At 35.4% G+C, this 14,129-nt stretch overlaps 2 protein-coding genes and 1 long non-coding RNA gene across 8 annotated transcripts; 1 reads left to right on the top strand and 2 right to left on the bottom strand.

Annotated features, from left to right (window-relative positions):
- Positions 1 to 1,211: 1,211 nt before the first annotated feature.
- On the bottom strand, positions 1,212 to 2,816 carry LOC119988862. Its single transcript, XR_005465685.1, has 2 exons — positions 2,580 to 2,816; positions 1,212 to 1,541 (listed from the first exon to the last, which is right to left on the bottom strand). It is a non-coding gene; the product is annotated as an uncharacterized LOC119988862 (long non-coding RNA).
- A 513-nt stretch (positions 2,817 to 3,329) lies between these two features.
- On the bottom strand, positions 3,330 to 9,926 carry LOC119988527. 6 transcript variants are annotated; one of them, XM_038833774.1, is made up of 9 exons: positions 9,734 to 9,926; positions 8,468 to 8,568; positions 8,217 to 8,303; positions 6,974 to 7,020; positions 6,308 to 6,365; positions 5,347 to 5,460; positions 4,973 to 5,092; positions 4,655 to 4,763; positions 3,330 to 4,187 (listed from the first exon to the last, which is right to left on the bottom strand). In XM_038833774.1, the coding sequence occupies exons 2-9, from the start codon at positions 8,544 to 8,546 to the stop codon at positions 4,091 to 4,093; spliced, it is 711 nt and encodes a 236-aa protein (XP_038689702.1). In that variant the 5' UTR covers positions 8,547 to 8,568; positions 9,734 to 9,926; the 3' UTR covers positions 3,330 to 4,090. The 6 variants fall into 6 exon arrangements, with proteins under 6 accessions (XP_038689702.1, XP_038689626.1, XP_038689849.1 ...); XM_038833698.1 differs by having other exon boundaries at positions 8,468 to 8,561; XM_038833921.1 differs by lacking the exon at positions 9,734 to 9,926 and adding an exon at positions 9,311 to 9,685 and having other exon boundaries at positions 8,468 to 8,561.
- A 1,532-nt stretch (positions 9,927 to 11,458) lies between these two features.
- On the top strand, positions 11,459 to 14,018 carry LOC119999897 (acyl carrier protein 1, chloroplastic-like). The gene is made up of 4 exons (XM_038847702.1): positions 11,459 to 11,757; positions 12,728 to 12,841; positions 13,112 to 13,234; positions 13,683 to 14,018. The coding sequence occupies exons 1-4, from the start codon at positions 11,482 to 11,484 to the stop codon at positions 13,806 to 13,808; spliced, it is 639 nt and encodes a 212-aa protein (XP_038703630.1). The 5' UTR covers positions 11,459 to 11,481; the 3' UTR covers positions 13,809 to 14,018.
- Positions 14,019 to 14,129: the final 111 nt, after the last annotated feature.

The following is a 14,129-nucleotide window of genomic DNA, read 5'->3' as shown; positions in this document are numbered from 1 at the left end:
CAAAAACTTAAAATTTTAAAATAAGGGAATACAGAATGCAAACCTTCTTAGTTATTTCCCCAAATGATGGCCATGGTGGAGAAGAACCTCACTTAGTTCCTATAGTAAAAGAGAACATCATTAGATGATGGACTTGATTGTTCAGTAGAAGACAAAGTCATCCACTTAATGTAGATGAAGACGGTTAACAAACCCCAATTATTCCTTCCTTTGCTGCCACGTCCGTCTTCACAATTTGACGTTTCTGGTTGAAACTAACATGATTCCAGATAACTGCTGCTCAATTATTCGTTGAATCAGAGCACCAACTCTGCATCAAATTCCAATTACTACCAATCTTAGACAGCCACAGTACAGCCAAAAATACATAGTTTCGAACTTCCATATCTCTTCTCGAATACCTATCACCTATCAATATTTTAAACTTCTAGTGTATTCCATCTTCCAAAACCCTAACGGTACAGAAATGAAATCCAAAGATAACTGGTTTAAACAGTTTCCATGTCCCCATTCAAAAAAAAAAAAAAAGCTTCCATTTCCATTCTTGCATCAATAGCGCTCAGGCAGCCAAGAATAGCAACTCACCAGGATATTTGTTAACCTCATAAGACCAAGTTCTTCCATTGACGATGTCAAGGGACTTCATGAAAACAAAGCCATAAAAAATGTAATTATCAGGAGAAAACAAAATCAAAATGCAAAGATCCCATCAGCCCACCATAAAACTATGGCTACAAAATATACTTTCTTTTATTTCTCTTGAATATAAATAGAGGTTTGATGTCAAATACATTAAAGAAGGCTAGAATGAACACTTACAGAGATTTCCTATTTCAGTTCCAAAATATGGTTCTAACCTTGTGTATTGGGGTAGATACCGCATTGCCTGTACAAGTTTCTAAGAGGAATACAATAAAATAGGAGCACTTCCATTTGGATGCTGGATAGGTTCATTGGATTTTCCTACAAAAGCCAAAAAAAAAGTCAAGAGATATGGTAACAAATATTAAACGCTAAAAAGAAAAACTAGATACAAAATGATAGTATAGTGTTCGAAAGCTAATTTATCAAATCGATGTTGATGATTGTATTTAGAAATTACTGTTGTCACTGATGAAATTACTGCAAATTTTCCATACATGAATATCACAAGGCCTCTAAGAATCCACCATAATATTTGCAGTAAAGAAGAAGCACTGCTGAAACTCCTGGTTATTAGGCTTATTATAGATTTAGTGGCCAAGATACTTTAAAATTTCTTTACTAGCAAAGATAATGTTCAAGACCGCAGCTAATCCAAAAAAACTAAGAATTTTTTAGTTAGCAAACAATAATAAGTGGTAATACCCGAGTTTCCTGTGAATGAAAACAGCTTTGAGACATATTTGCCCCTAAGCAATCCAACGGGAGCAATCTCTTGCCTTGGAGCATCATCGATATGAAGATTATTTGTAGGGTTGCAGGATGACAGCCATACTCCCGATTTGTTCAAGCCCAAATCAGAAATTTGAGTAAAATGTCTCCATGAAGAAGGACTCTGTCTGTTTTCCAAGGAAAAGTAACAGTATAGTTTTAGTTTCTCCTCAATAAATCAAATGGTGCATAAGTGACGGCATCAAATCTAATATAACCACTGAACAAATAACAAAGCATATAGAGTAAAAAATGCTCGCATCTCATGTGAGGCACCACTTTGCTTCCTCATGCGCCACAACTTCTTACATTGAATATCAATTATAGCTTGTCTCATAAGCTCTTCTCATTTCCTCAAGAAAATGATTAGTTGCAAGTATTAGTTATATAATCATATCACATACATGCATCAACTCTCAAGATAAAAAATGGTGCAAAAAGTACCAACCTGCTCATATGACCGCACTTTACCTTCTCCAAGTATCACTAATTCACTACAAATAGTAAAAGCAACAACCATATCACATACATGCATCAACTCTTCACATAAAAAAAGGTGCAAAAAGTACCAACCTACTCATGTGACCTTACTATGAATGGTTAAAGCAACATCACAAAAATAAAATAATTCTATGCTCAAAAATGCTAGCCGTGTCTGACAAAATGGCAAGAAATCCGATTGTTGCACAAAAAAGATAATGCAATTGTTTTACCATTAACATGTGTTGAGAAAAATTCATATCTGTTAATTCATCTCCCTCTTGTTTGCCATTCAACACTAACGCTACAAAATCACTTCAATTCTTTTGTGCTAGAGTATGGATGCTAGAAGCCTACATATTTAAGAAAAACGACACACCTTCTCATGATGCTAGGAAGCATAGTCATTTTTTAAACATCAATAAGCACCAAGCTTAACACAGAGTTCATTTCACATGCTTCATTATCTAAAAGGAGGAGCCTGGAACAATAAAAATATGGCATTCCGAAATAAACTTTTGGTAAAACTTGTCTGAAGGAGGACTTCAACAATCAGGGTTTATGAAAACCAGAGCATGGCATATTGGCATTTATGTCGTCCTTACGTAAATCACATCATAGCACCCTCCTTACAAAAGTCCAGATGAATTGAAGAGGACCCAAAAATAAAGAATAAAAGGGGCAACCTGCTCATTGCTCAAATCATCAACTTGTTTGAGTGAAGAGAACATCTGAGATGATGCTTCTCATTGCATTTCCTGTGATAGTTCTGGACCCACCAGGCTGCTGGTTACATCTGCAGCTGATACCGCGGAATATAGATGATTAATTGCTAAACGGAGGCGATGGTTTCTTTGAGAGTAAAATGTTTTTGTAGCAAGGGGAGCTGGAAACTTTGATTTCACTGTATCAAAACAAAAATTGTCACACACTGACAAATTAGACAGAAGTCTAAGTCTAGGCGAAGATGGAACGGACAAGAAAACTATGCAATGCCCTTACAGAGTAGAAGTGTATATAACCAGTTCAACTGGAAAACAGAAACACAAAGAAGGATACCTATTGTTGACAAGCGGAATTTCTGGACAATGCCCGGGTCTTCATTAGCAACAACATAATCATTAGCCATGACACTTCCTGAAGTTGTTCGCACGCGAGAATCCCTGCCTAAACAATGAACAAAAGAAGCATTTGTACAAATAAGTATATCATACAATCTACAGCTATGGGTCAATAGCAATTATATCAACAAAAGACCATGTGAGAGAAAGGAGGAAAATAATGGAGAGGTTGACTAAATATGCACTTTGTAACCCCAACTGAAAGTCTGAAACACACTTGATTTTGTACTCAAAAACCCTCATGGTGATGGACTTACTGAAGCAATACTGATCCACAAATACCAATGTGCTTTGGTCATTCTCCAATGTACAGCCTCCTACGTGTTCATCCCTCGCCTAGATGAGAAGACGATATGTAATATCTCACCTATGGTCCAAGATCTCTCTTGTAGGAAAAACATTTTGAATAAACTTGGATTCCAAACTTTTGATCAGACAGAGAGCCAAAGTTGGCATCCTCATAGCTTTTGCAAGCTTGAAGTCTACAAAAATCCAAATAATGATTCTTCAGACTTGCTGAAGAAATTTAAGAATGAAAAATTGAGTGCCTTAAAATAAACTGAAGCTTGAGGGTTTAAGAAGGTAAACAACACCCGTGCAAAAGCCTCCAACAGTGGGCGACATGTACATAGACCTTATCCCCACATAATATGTGAAGCGTTGTCTTCAGGAATTGAACATGTTCGTCTGTCTTGAGGGTCAAAGAAGATTGAATTATTATAAGGCAAAATGCTAGTATCTAAGGTTCTTAGGAGTTGCAACAAGAGGGGAGTACTGATACTGAACAATCACTATTTCCTTTATAAACTGCTCCAAACCTAAAGTACATTGATTACATAAAATAATAGGTGTCATCAACCAAAGACTTCATAAACCTACAATAAACAAGAAACAGAGAAGTAGCAAAATATTTATATACAGATGAGAGAAGAGTGGTCAATAACATGAGGGAATACAAAAGCATTGTACTTATGAAACAAATGTCAAAGTCTGCTGATTTTTGGCTTTACTGTCTATTGCCTACATTTAATTAAAAGATATCCCCAACTGATTAAAATTAGGATGAAGTATAAAAGTCATTTTAGCCTTACAATCTTACATGCATTAGTGATTTTTGTCAATCCAGATGCTCTTTCTGGATCATCTGGTAGAACCAAATGCTCAACTGCCATCCTACAGTAACAAAGGGAATATCAGATTATCAGGTATTACCAACAGTTACGAAACCACATACGCAATGCAACATTTTGCAAGCAATCTAGTCAATATATATCCAGCTGTATATATTATAAGGCTCAATACTCTATTATCTGTCCATAAGTCAAATGAGATTGTAAATTAAGATCATTTTAAAGCCCCGATAAACTCCTACAAGTTCTAGCAGAATTATCAAGAAGTTCTTAAGCTAGAGTTGCTAAGGGTTTCTCAAGCACTAACATTAAAAAAAAAAGAGATCAGAAAATGGCGATTAGCAATGTGAAGAAAAAGGAAAGGCAGATGGAAAAGTAAATTTCCAATATCTGTTGCGTTCAAAATCCATATTAACATATAAACAGGGGCTATGTAGACAATCATAATTTAAGAAACATACAATACCATGAGGATATTATTAAGGTTTCATAAAAATAAAGAAAGCATACTGTCTAGAACGTTTTGTTGGAGGTGGTACCACAAATGCTGAATGATCTGTATTCTCAGGACTCAATACTGTACCACCTATACTGGATGGCACACCTCCACATGAATTTCCTGGATGATTAGAAAAGCAAACAATGAAACCAATTTCTAACTGGATTTTCTTGGACAATTAAATATTGCCAACTAACTTAAAACTACATGAGTAGATCTAAGTTAACCATGGTCAAAGGACAAAAACTGTAAGACATAGCACTACATTCTGATAATAAGAAGTAGAAAGACCACGTATAGATGAACAACAGAGAGCAACAGAACTTCACCTTTGCTATTCGTGGAGAACAAAGAAGTCATTCCGGTTTCAAACTGAGATTTTGATGCAGTTGCTTCATCTTCATCTATTGGACTAGATCTTTCTTGCTCCCCACCAGCTGTGAATTGATCTAAATATTAAGGAAATTCATCAAGCAAGAAAATTTTTATTATAATAAAATGCAAAAAAACTGGAAAATACTCCATAGCTAAAAAGAATGACAAAAACATATTTCTGGATGGTTTGAACTTTGACTCTACTTCTGGTTTACAACTATAACAAAAATAACTGATCCTAACATGGAGAGTATCTGAAAAACATAAAGCAAGTATATAAGCAACCTCATGAAGTTTAAAATAATTTTTTAAGGGGAAAAAAGGATACTAGGATAAGCAGCTAATAACTTTTTTCTCTCTTTCCTTGGTGGTTTCCTACGTCCTACACCACCATCAAACTTGAAAGTACTTCCTTCTATAGATTCTGATGACCAACATAGTTCTGAAAAAATAAGGAAAAGAAAATGAAACATTTTAGTGAAGAATTAGATTGAGCACACTTAAAATCTACAGCTAACAAGATAAGGATCAATCGATCAACCAACATCATATGCAAGGACAGATATAGCTTGAGCAGAAACTCCATAAGAATATTTAAGTGCACTCGACAGGTCTCAGCTTTGCATAACCTAATAGGCAATACATTCGAGCACCTTGATAGATTTGAGCATGGACAAATTGTAACTTATAAAATTCACAGATATTTATCGGATACAAACTATAATATGAACCCACCCCAATATTTGAAGGTTTCATATAATTCAATAGGCATCATATCAAACTACAGATTATTGCGACCTGTTAGTTAGTAAAGGATCACGTCATAATAGTTCTTTTTCAATGAAGAGAGCGTCTCCAGGGGATGTGAAAGAAGCTATCAAAATTGCAAGACATTGAATCAGCAACAAAAAATAACAATTTACATGTTCTTATTAAAGGGAAAAAAGTTATAACCCCAAGAGTGAAGGAGACTGAGGGGACAATAATTTGTTAATAATTATCATCTTCAGGATGATTGAAACAAAGTAGGATACCAATAGTCATCTCCTGGCCAATAAACATGAAATTGAATGATGGAATCAACCATTTGACTGTAGACATGTCAAAAAAGTAGCACTTTCCTCTCAAGATCATATGGAGAAATTAAAATGCTATGACAATGGGAACATGCCACCCACCTAATTTTCTCTATAAATCAAGGATTTCCTTGAGAAGCACGAATCATACTAACAGAAACCATAAAATTTTAAGAAGAGTTTAAAAAGAGAGTAAGATAAATACAAATGGACCTGCATGAGCTGCATATTGAGTTGTCTTTATTGGCTTCTTACAAGTATTGCAACATACCTTAAAAATGAAATTAAATAATCAGATCAATGAATTAAAAACTGATTCTATGAAAGACAAGCGCACTTATGGACAAAATAGATACATGAAGAATTAAAACACCTCATGAATTGACCAACTATAGATACAAGTGTTATCAAACTTCAAAAGCTTAAGAATATGGGCTGTTATCTTTAAAACCGAAGGCACGAAATGTTCACAGTGAAATTTAAATCCATTCAAAGCAACAAAAAGAGCAGATACTCTAGAATGTAAGGATATGTCCTCGCACTGATAAGTTGTCAGATAGATTCCACAACAACAAAAAACTCATTCAAAAAACATACTGCCTCATTACATCCAGGAGCAGTTATATAAGACTTCACTAACCTCAATTTTAGATTCTCTATCCCACTGTTTGAGGAGAGCTCAATTTTAACTCATTATGTATACTCAAAACAAATTTGTTAGATATATCTAATGAGATCCTCTAAGACGACCATGATGGTTTTTACTTTAGTATGATATATATATTTAAGTTAAGTAATTACTAAGACAATATTACGTCCGATAACAGCACAGATAAAGGTAATGTAATCTAAAACGGTTTATGAATGGCCATAACTTACCAAATGCAAAGGGTCAGCAATGGGCCTCAAGCCAAAAACATGCATATCTGCAAAAACAATCATCAACCCTTTTAATTACTTGAGCATTAAGAAAGCAAAAAAACTTACAAAGGAGGGAGGAGAAATCCACGATATTTAGACCTTTTAACATGAATTTGAACAATAACCATGTTGCAGCATGAAAGCTGAGAGATTATTATCTATGAATAAGCACATAAATTCTATGGCAGGTACAATATGCATGTTTTTTTTATCAGAATGTTTTCATGATCACATAAAAACGTGACAGTAATCAACATAGATTAGGGCATTTCATGTGTTTTGCATATGTTTTGTCATATGGACATGTTAAAACAAGAAGCCATGATAAAGATGCCTCAAGCATCAAGTCTCTACAATTACAATGCCAATCGTGCGGATGTGCTCTAACCTTTAAATAGAGCAAGGTGCATATAAAACAAACCAACCACATAAACCCCTACTCGGAAGAGTATTTTTCACAACAGCTTTTCTACAATAGATTAAAATATATCTAACTCTGATGCTTTGTATCATGAGAGTCTAAGCCATTGTAATCATGGCAGTAAGAGAATGATAAAATGCAAAGAGGAAGAGGGAACCCGCTGGACTCAGTATACAGCTGCAGACCGAGCATCCTAAATCTCTTACTACGTTGTAACATTTTATCCAGCGCATAGCAGCCGAGAGGACGATGAAAAGTAAGATAATGTGAGAGGGGAACTCTCTCAGTGACTAAACATTACCAATAGTCAAGAAGCATCCTAAATATCTTTCTAGATTTCTGTGTTTGATTTGGAGAACCACCACAACTCAGCTATCTGCTAGGCGCTAGCTGATACATTGAGCGCAAAAGCCGAATCCTATTACGGATGGAGGAGGTTGATCAGGGTAGGGGCTGGCTTGTGGACGGACCCAGTTTATCAAGACCAAGAAGGGTAAGGACCATTCAGAGGATAGTCTCAATGCTGTCTCTTCGAAAGTCTTGGGCGCAATATGGACCACAAAATATAAAATGCTTGTAAGAAAAAATAGCCCTGTGCATTAAAAGACTACTCCCAATTCTCCATCATGGACTCCTCATATATATTACACACAGTGATATCATACATAATTACCGACAATCAAAGCATAATTTTTCATCAATTTGTGAAAGAATGGATTAAGTTATAAACAACATTGTGGTAACACAATGTAGACTAAGGTAAAAAAATTTGGAAATCACCTTCTTCGTCAAGCAAATTTGGTTGATCAGCATCACATAATTCTCTGCAAATGTACTGAGCACCTGATTTCTGATGTCCAACTTCTTCTGTCAAAAAAGGAAGGAATACTAAGAAAAAACAATATCCATTGAAACAAACGTGAACTTAACGTACCAATATGCATCCAAAAGAAAAAGGTACCAATCTACATATCCTTATACCCCCACTATAGGTGTTGATGATATATAGAGAGATCACAGCCTCTATTTACCTGATATTGTCTTTGAGATATTTCCTGCCAAGTTCCGAGCCATGACTGCCATTCTCCCACTTCCCAATGAGAACACCATAGAGACAAAGGTAATCTGTAAACTAAAATATGTAATATTGACCATCATTATCACAAAACAATATAATTAAAAAAACAAAAGGTCTTCATTTAGCTCCACCCAAAATGCCATAGAATTAAGACAATGAATGAATAAAAATTGAAAGCCTACTCTTCTAGCACTCCATCAGCTCTAATCACTAAAAAGAACATTGAACTGTTTATTGGGCCTTAAGAAAATGAAATATCTGAATAAAGGAATTGAAACATCTTAAAATTTCAAGGACCTGCATGTACTTCCAAGACTAGAATCATACACATTCAATGTACATCTATAAACGGTTATCTCCTTCCAACAATTATCCAAACTAGAATCATACTTATTCAATGTACATCTCTAAACGGTCATCTTCTTCCGACAATCATCCAAACTAGAATCATATTCATTCAATGTACATCTATAAACGGTCATCTCCTTACAACAAGTCAACAATCATCCAAACTAGAATCATACTCATTCAATGTACATCTATAAACGGTTATCTACTTCCAACAATCATCCAAAAAAAATCATATATAAAACCAACTTCCTATAAGTCAATTCCAGTTCTGTTGACTATAAATATGAAAGAAATGATCAAATGTATTCCTTCATACCACAGGTTTCTACACAAATTAAACTCTACAAATTAGAAGTAAAAAATTAAACATTGCAAGAACTGATCCCCGCCAAACTAAATTAGTCTTAATAAATTATTTAAAGAAAATCAAGAGAAATAAACTCACCTGAATCTGTACCAATACTATACAAACTAAATGTAACTAAAGTCCATAAAGTGATGCCATCATAAATTGTACCATGCACACCATCTGCAGTTGCCCAACCCCAAGACTAATTCACAAAACATCAGAAATCGAATCAAACTCCAAACAGTGCCAATCCGCTAATTTATCATTACTCTAAACCAACGTAACACACAGCAGACTAAATGAGAAAGAAAAATTCCTTCATTCAAGAAGCTACATGTGACATTGTAATTCGTAACTGGAATCCGAAAATTAAAAACATCGCGAAACTGCATTCGCTGTTTAAATTTGTCATCCATAATCAAAACAAAACAAAAAAAAAAAAATAAGAGTCAGGAACGACGCTAGAATCTGTACAAAAACTACATCGCAAAACAAACCGAAGGGCAAGATCGAATCAACCTTCAAAACTCCCGTTGATTTTGGTGCAATGCGTGAACCGAAGGGCGAGATCGAAACAACCTTCAAAACTCCCGTCGATTTTGATGCAATGGCGAGAGTGGAACCCTAGAAGATATAGATTCGTAAAACGAGAGAGCGCGTTCAAACTTCGTGATCAAACCGGGCATCAAAATTTGCAGGCATGAAAATAGAATACTTGGACATATATGTTAGCCAATCCAACTGGCCGCTTAGCTTTTGTTAGATTTAACGGTAACATTCTCAATTACTTCCTTGTCCAACCCTTAATAAATGGCAAAACCCTCCTGATTACGAAAGTCCGATTGTAATCCACATAAAGCCCAATGAGCGTTTGTGGGCTTTCAGCTGTCCAATTGAGTATATGGGCCAAATACACATGGGCTTTTGTTCATATGGAGCTTTCAGGTTATTTGACAGCCCAATATAGTTGTTTCAATTCATTATGCAATCATGGCCCAAGAAACGTTTCCTAGACCCAACCCACATTATTTGACCTCAACAAGACAACATGAACAGTAAAATAAAACCTAACAACTAACAAGAGGTGGATCAGTTGGCAATCGGATGAGTTAAGACATATGTGTGTCTAATGTTCGATTCTTATGAGAAACAAATTTATCAATGGTATTTTAAAAAAAAATGAAAGCATGTTCATACTCAAAGTGTTATCAAATAAAAGTGGGCTCATAAATTATTATGTATAAAGTAGGGAGAATTGGCCTAGAGGTTTCTCACCATTGTGGGCCTTGACCCTTGAGGCCCATATAAAGTAGGGAGAATTGGGCTTTCCCCACTTTCCCTTGATTACCTATACAATGGTTTCACAAATGTTGCAAAAGTATTTGGCATGCTCATACTCAAAGTGTAATAAGAGAACAAAAAAAATTAAAGGAGTTAGTTTTGGTAATAGTTTTGAGTATTTTTTTTTTTTTTTTTAAAAGAAGAAACTTTCATTAAGACGAAAAGGGGAGACAATCCGTCTCAATTACACAAAAAAGAAAACTAGGACTGTCACCGGTCCATAGTTTTGAGTATTAAATTGTGAAAAATGTGGATGTGTATGCCTTAATTGCACCACCAAAAGTTTGTATGGAGATGAGTAGGCAAGGTAGATATGTGGGCCACCAAGGCAGTTTTTTCATAACCAAATCTAATTAGTTCAACCTTCTTACTTACTCTTGGATTAGGAACCAAAAGGGCAAAAAAGAAAGAAAAAAACAAAACAATTTTCACTAATAGGATGGACAACAAAAGAAAATGCTAGCAAATTTAGAAAAATTGAGATATTTCTTTCTATGATCACTAACTCACCACAACCAAATTTACGGTCAAAGCATATTTTTATTAAATTGTCACCGACATATTTTTTTAATTCTATTTTTCTATAATGCAAAAAAAGTACAAATGTGCAAAGCCTTAATTAATAATATGGGTGATATTTTAGTTGGTGAATCCTTATTGGGATAAACAATATAGACATGAGAGGTCATGAGTTTAATTTTCACTGAAAGCAATATATTTGTGGTTATATGTTAGGTTATGACCCAATTTATTATGCACAGACTTGTTTATTCAAGTTTAAATTTATATTGAATGTTTAAAGGATAAACTTGCATGATACCGTACTCGGTTAGAAAAAAAATATGAGTGCAAAGCCTTAGCTGACAAACAAGGCATTTGCGGATCAGTAAACCGGGTCGCGGAAATCACCGGATCCAACCAGGCAGATGTCGATACTCACAATGCTTAACAAATCTCAACAACCACCACCAAGAAGAAAACAAAACGCATCTATAAAAGTTGCAGTCTTTAACACTCTCGCCTCCATTCGCGACACAGTCTTCGTGCTCTCCGTCTTCTCCCCTCCAATTCTCTCTCGCACTTCTCTTCTCTTTCTCTCCTTTTTCAATTCTCATTTCTCTCTGTTCTTGTTGGAGCCACCAATGGCGTCAGTCACGGGAGCTTCTGTTGCCATGTCTTCTCTCTCCTTGAAGCCTACACAGGTATAACCAGCCTTTCTTATTGATTTTTCTCTCTCTCTCACTCTCTTCTTTAGTTCACTATGATAAGATTTGCGGGTTGAATCTCGATTTTGCTTTGTGGGCCTTGTTGAATGGTTCATATCTTAAGTTGGGTTAGTAAATATTTTTGTGTGATTCGTACTCGTTTGATTCAGGACTTTTGGTTCTTATGTTCCGATTGTTTTCTATATTTAGTTTACTTTCTGATTTTTTTGAGCAAAGCCCTTCAAATGAAGCAGATGTCATTTTTCACCGTATAATGGGTGATGCTGGAAATGCTTAATCCTGTACTAGGAGTTGGCTGCGTTTTGTTCAAATTGTGTATGATTAGATGGGTTGGGTTACTTTTTGTTATGCTTCTAATGTCGAGTTTGATTGTATTTAGGTGCTTGCATTCAAAAAGATTGTGTTTAGGTGCGTGGTTGTTTGGATTTACAACTTGTAGGAGTTGTTTTCATTAGAATCTAGGTGCATTTGACATTTGGTTTCAAACAGCTCCAACTAATTTGAGCGGGTGATTGAGCATTCTAAGGTGGCATCTCGTGTGGGGGTGGGGGTGGGGGGGGGGGTTCATCTAATAATCTCAGTTCCTCTTGTTTGAGCTTCTGAACTTTTTTTAGGGTGTTGAACTTTGAAAGTTTGAAACCTAATTTATTATTCTTTGTTCTTAAGAAAGTAAAATTTGCATTATATTTTTTGATAATCATAGCTAAGAAAAATTAATAACGAATCACATGAACATTACTTCGATAATATAGTTTGGTGATACATTGTAGCAGACTGTCTGAGCATAAAAGTCAAGTTGCGAGAGATTCGAATGCATTTGCTTATGCCCATGTTGATTCGAGGCTAAATATGAGATTGTCTCATGGGAAGGTCTTTGTTTCTATCAATTAATATTTTGCTTCATGGATCTAATTCTCTCTTTATCTCTATCTCATTGTTGGGGCAGGCACATCGCAACAAGATCTCTTGTGTGAATTCAGTTTCACTTGCTTTCGGTGGAAGAGGCTTTCCATCTCTTACAATGAAGCCTGGATCCTATCGCTTCAAAGTTTCCTGTGCTGTATGTCTTTTACTCTTGCTATCTATAAATTTGTGCTCAATGTTAAATTTGGGTACAATGAAGCCTGGATCCTATCGCTTTAAAGTTTCCTGTGCTGTATGTCTTTTATTGTTGCATCTAAATTGGAGATGGCTTGTTCATTGCATTCTAATGTTCTTTTAATTTGAGGCTGACTACTTTTGTTTGTGAAATGACAATTGGCTACCAAGAACATGGTAGGTATTGTTCTCTTCTCTAAATATGAAATTGTAGCACTGTTATTTTGAACAGGCCAAACCGGAGACAGTGGACAAGGTGTGTGGAATAGTGAGGAAGCAGTTGGCTATCGCAGAGGATGTCAAACTCACTGGAGAGTTGAAGTTTGCTGCGCTTGGGGCTGATTCTCTTGATACAGTACTGTAGATTAACATTTCTGATGTCTTATCTCTTGCCGTTCACTTAGTTTGTTATTATGATGTCTTTCATTAAATAAGTCTAGATTGCGCATGTTGGAGACATTATATGTTAATGATAAGGGAACTAGGTTTTGCATCATTAGATTAGTAGACCTCACATTTCTTCAACAAAATCATAAGTTTTATTTGTTGTAAATTTCAATTATGAGCTTATTTTACTAATGAAATTCAATATATAGAGATTAGTGCTAATAAAATTTAGTGCTTTTTTTAAAAAAAAAATCTTAGCATGACATCTACTCTTTCTTTTGTGAAGATTTTCTCTCCCCTTACTAAAAACATCTTGAAATTATAGCAGCACTCATCTTCATTAATCAAATCACTCTGGAAGAAGATAGTTGCTCCATTTGATGCGTACATTTTTTTTTCTTCCCCGTTCTTTGTAGGTTGAGATTGTGATGGCGCTTGAGGAGGCATTTGATATCACTGTGGAAGAAGACAGTGCGGCGCAAATCACCACTGTGCAGGAGGCAGCGGATCTGATTGAGGACCTGGTCGAAAAGAAGGCCTAAACTAGTTTGGAGAGGGAGTCGGTGAGAGAGCTCTTAATGAACTTCTCACTTTCATACTTTCAGTTTGTTTGGTTCTTATTTTGCTGCTAGCGTAGTCATTCTGTTTATTTTTCTAGAAAAAACTTGTATTACTCCTTTTGACAAATGTTATATGTGAAACTAATTAATTTTTAGTCCCTGATAAATGTTTTGTGTTTTTAAAGTTTTATACTACTATTGTCTGCTATGCTTGAAAGTTTTTTCTTTTTTAATGTTTAGAAGCAGCTTGTTAGCTGTGCGATAATCTCTGCTCACTTTGGACATGAACCCTTATTTCTAAAG

This window comes from Tripterygium wilfordii, chromosome 1 (genome assembly GCF_013401445.1).
Source record: "Tripterygium wilfordii isolate XIE 37 chromosome 1, ASM1340144v1, whole genome shotgun sequence".
Lineage (NCBI taxonomy): Eukaryota > Viridiplantae > Streptophyta > Magnoliopsida > Celastrales > Celastraceae > Tripterygium > Tripterygium wilfordii.
Note: the sequence above shows the minus strand (reverse complement) of the source record. Positions and strands in the feature narration are given on the sequence as shown.

Bases quoted from the DNA above. Each gene is read 5' to 3' on its own strand.
- LOC119988527 (XM_038833626.1), bottom strand. From the start codon at position 8,594: ATGATGGTCAATATTACATATTTTAGTTTACAGATTACCTTTGTCTCT. The intron at 7,021-8,216 runs GTGATTTCCAAA...TTGTTTTTGCAG, and splicing joins AAATTTGCTTGACGAAGAAG to ATATGCATGTTTTTGGCTTG. The intron at 4,764-4,972 runs GTGAAGTTCTGT...CTAATCATCCAG, and splicing joins GTTCTCCACGAATAGCAAAG to GAAATTCATGTGGAGGTGTG.
- LOC119999897 (XM_038847702.1), top strand. From the start codon at position 11,482: ATGTCGATACTCACAATGCTTAACAAATCTCAACAACCACCACCAAGA. The intron at 12,842-13,111 runs GTATGTCTTTTA...TATTTTGAACAG, and splicing joins GCTTCAAAGTTTCCTGTGCT to GCCAAACCGGAGACAGTGGA. The intron at 13,235-13,682 runs GTACTGTAGATT...CGTTCTTTGTAG, and splicing joins GGGCTGATTCTCTTGATACA to GTTGAGATTGTGATGGCGCT.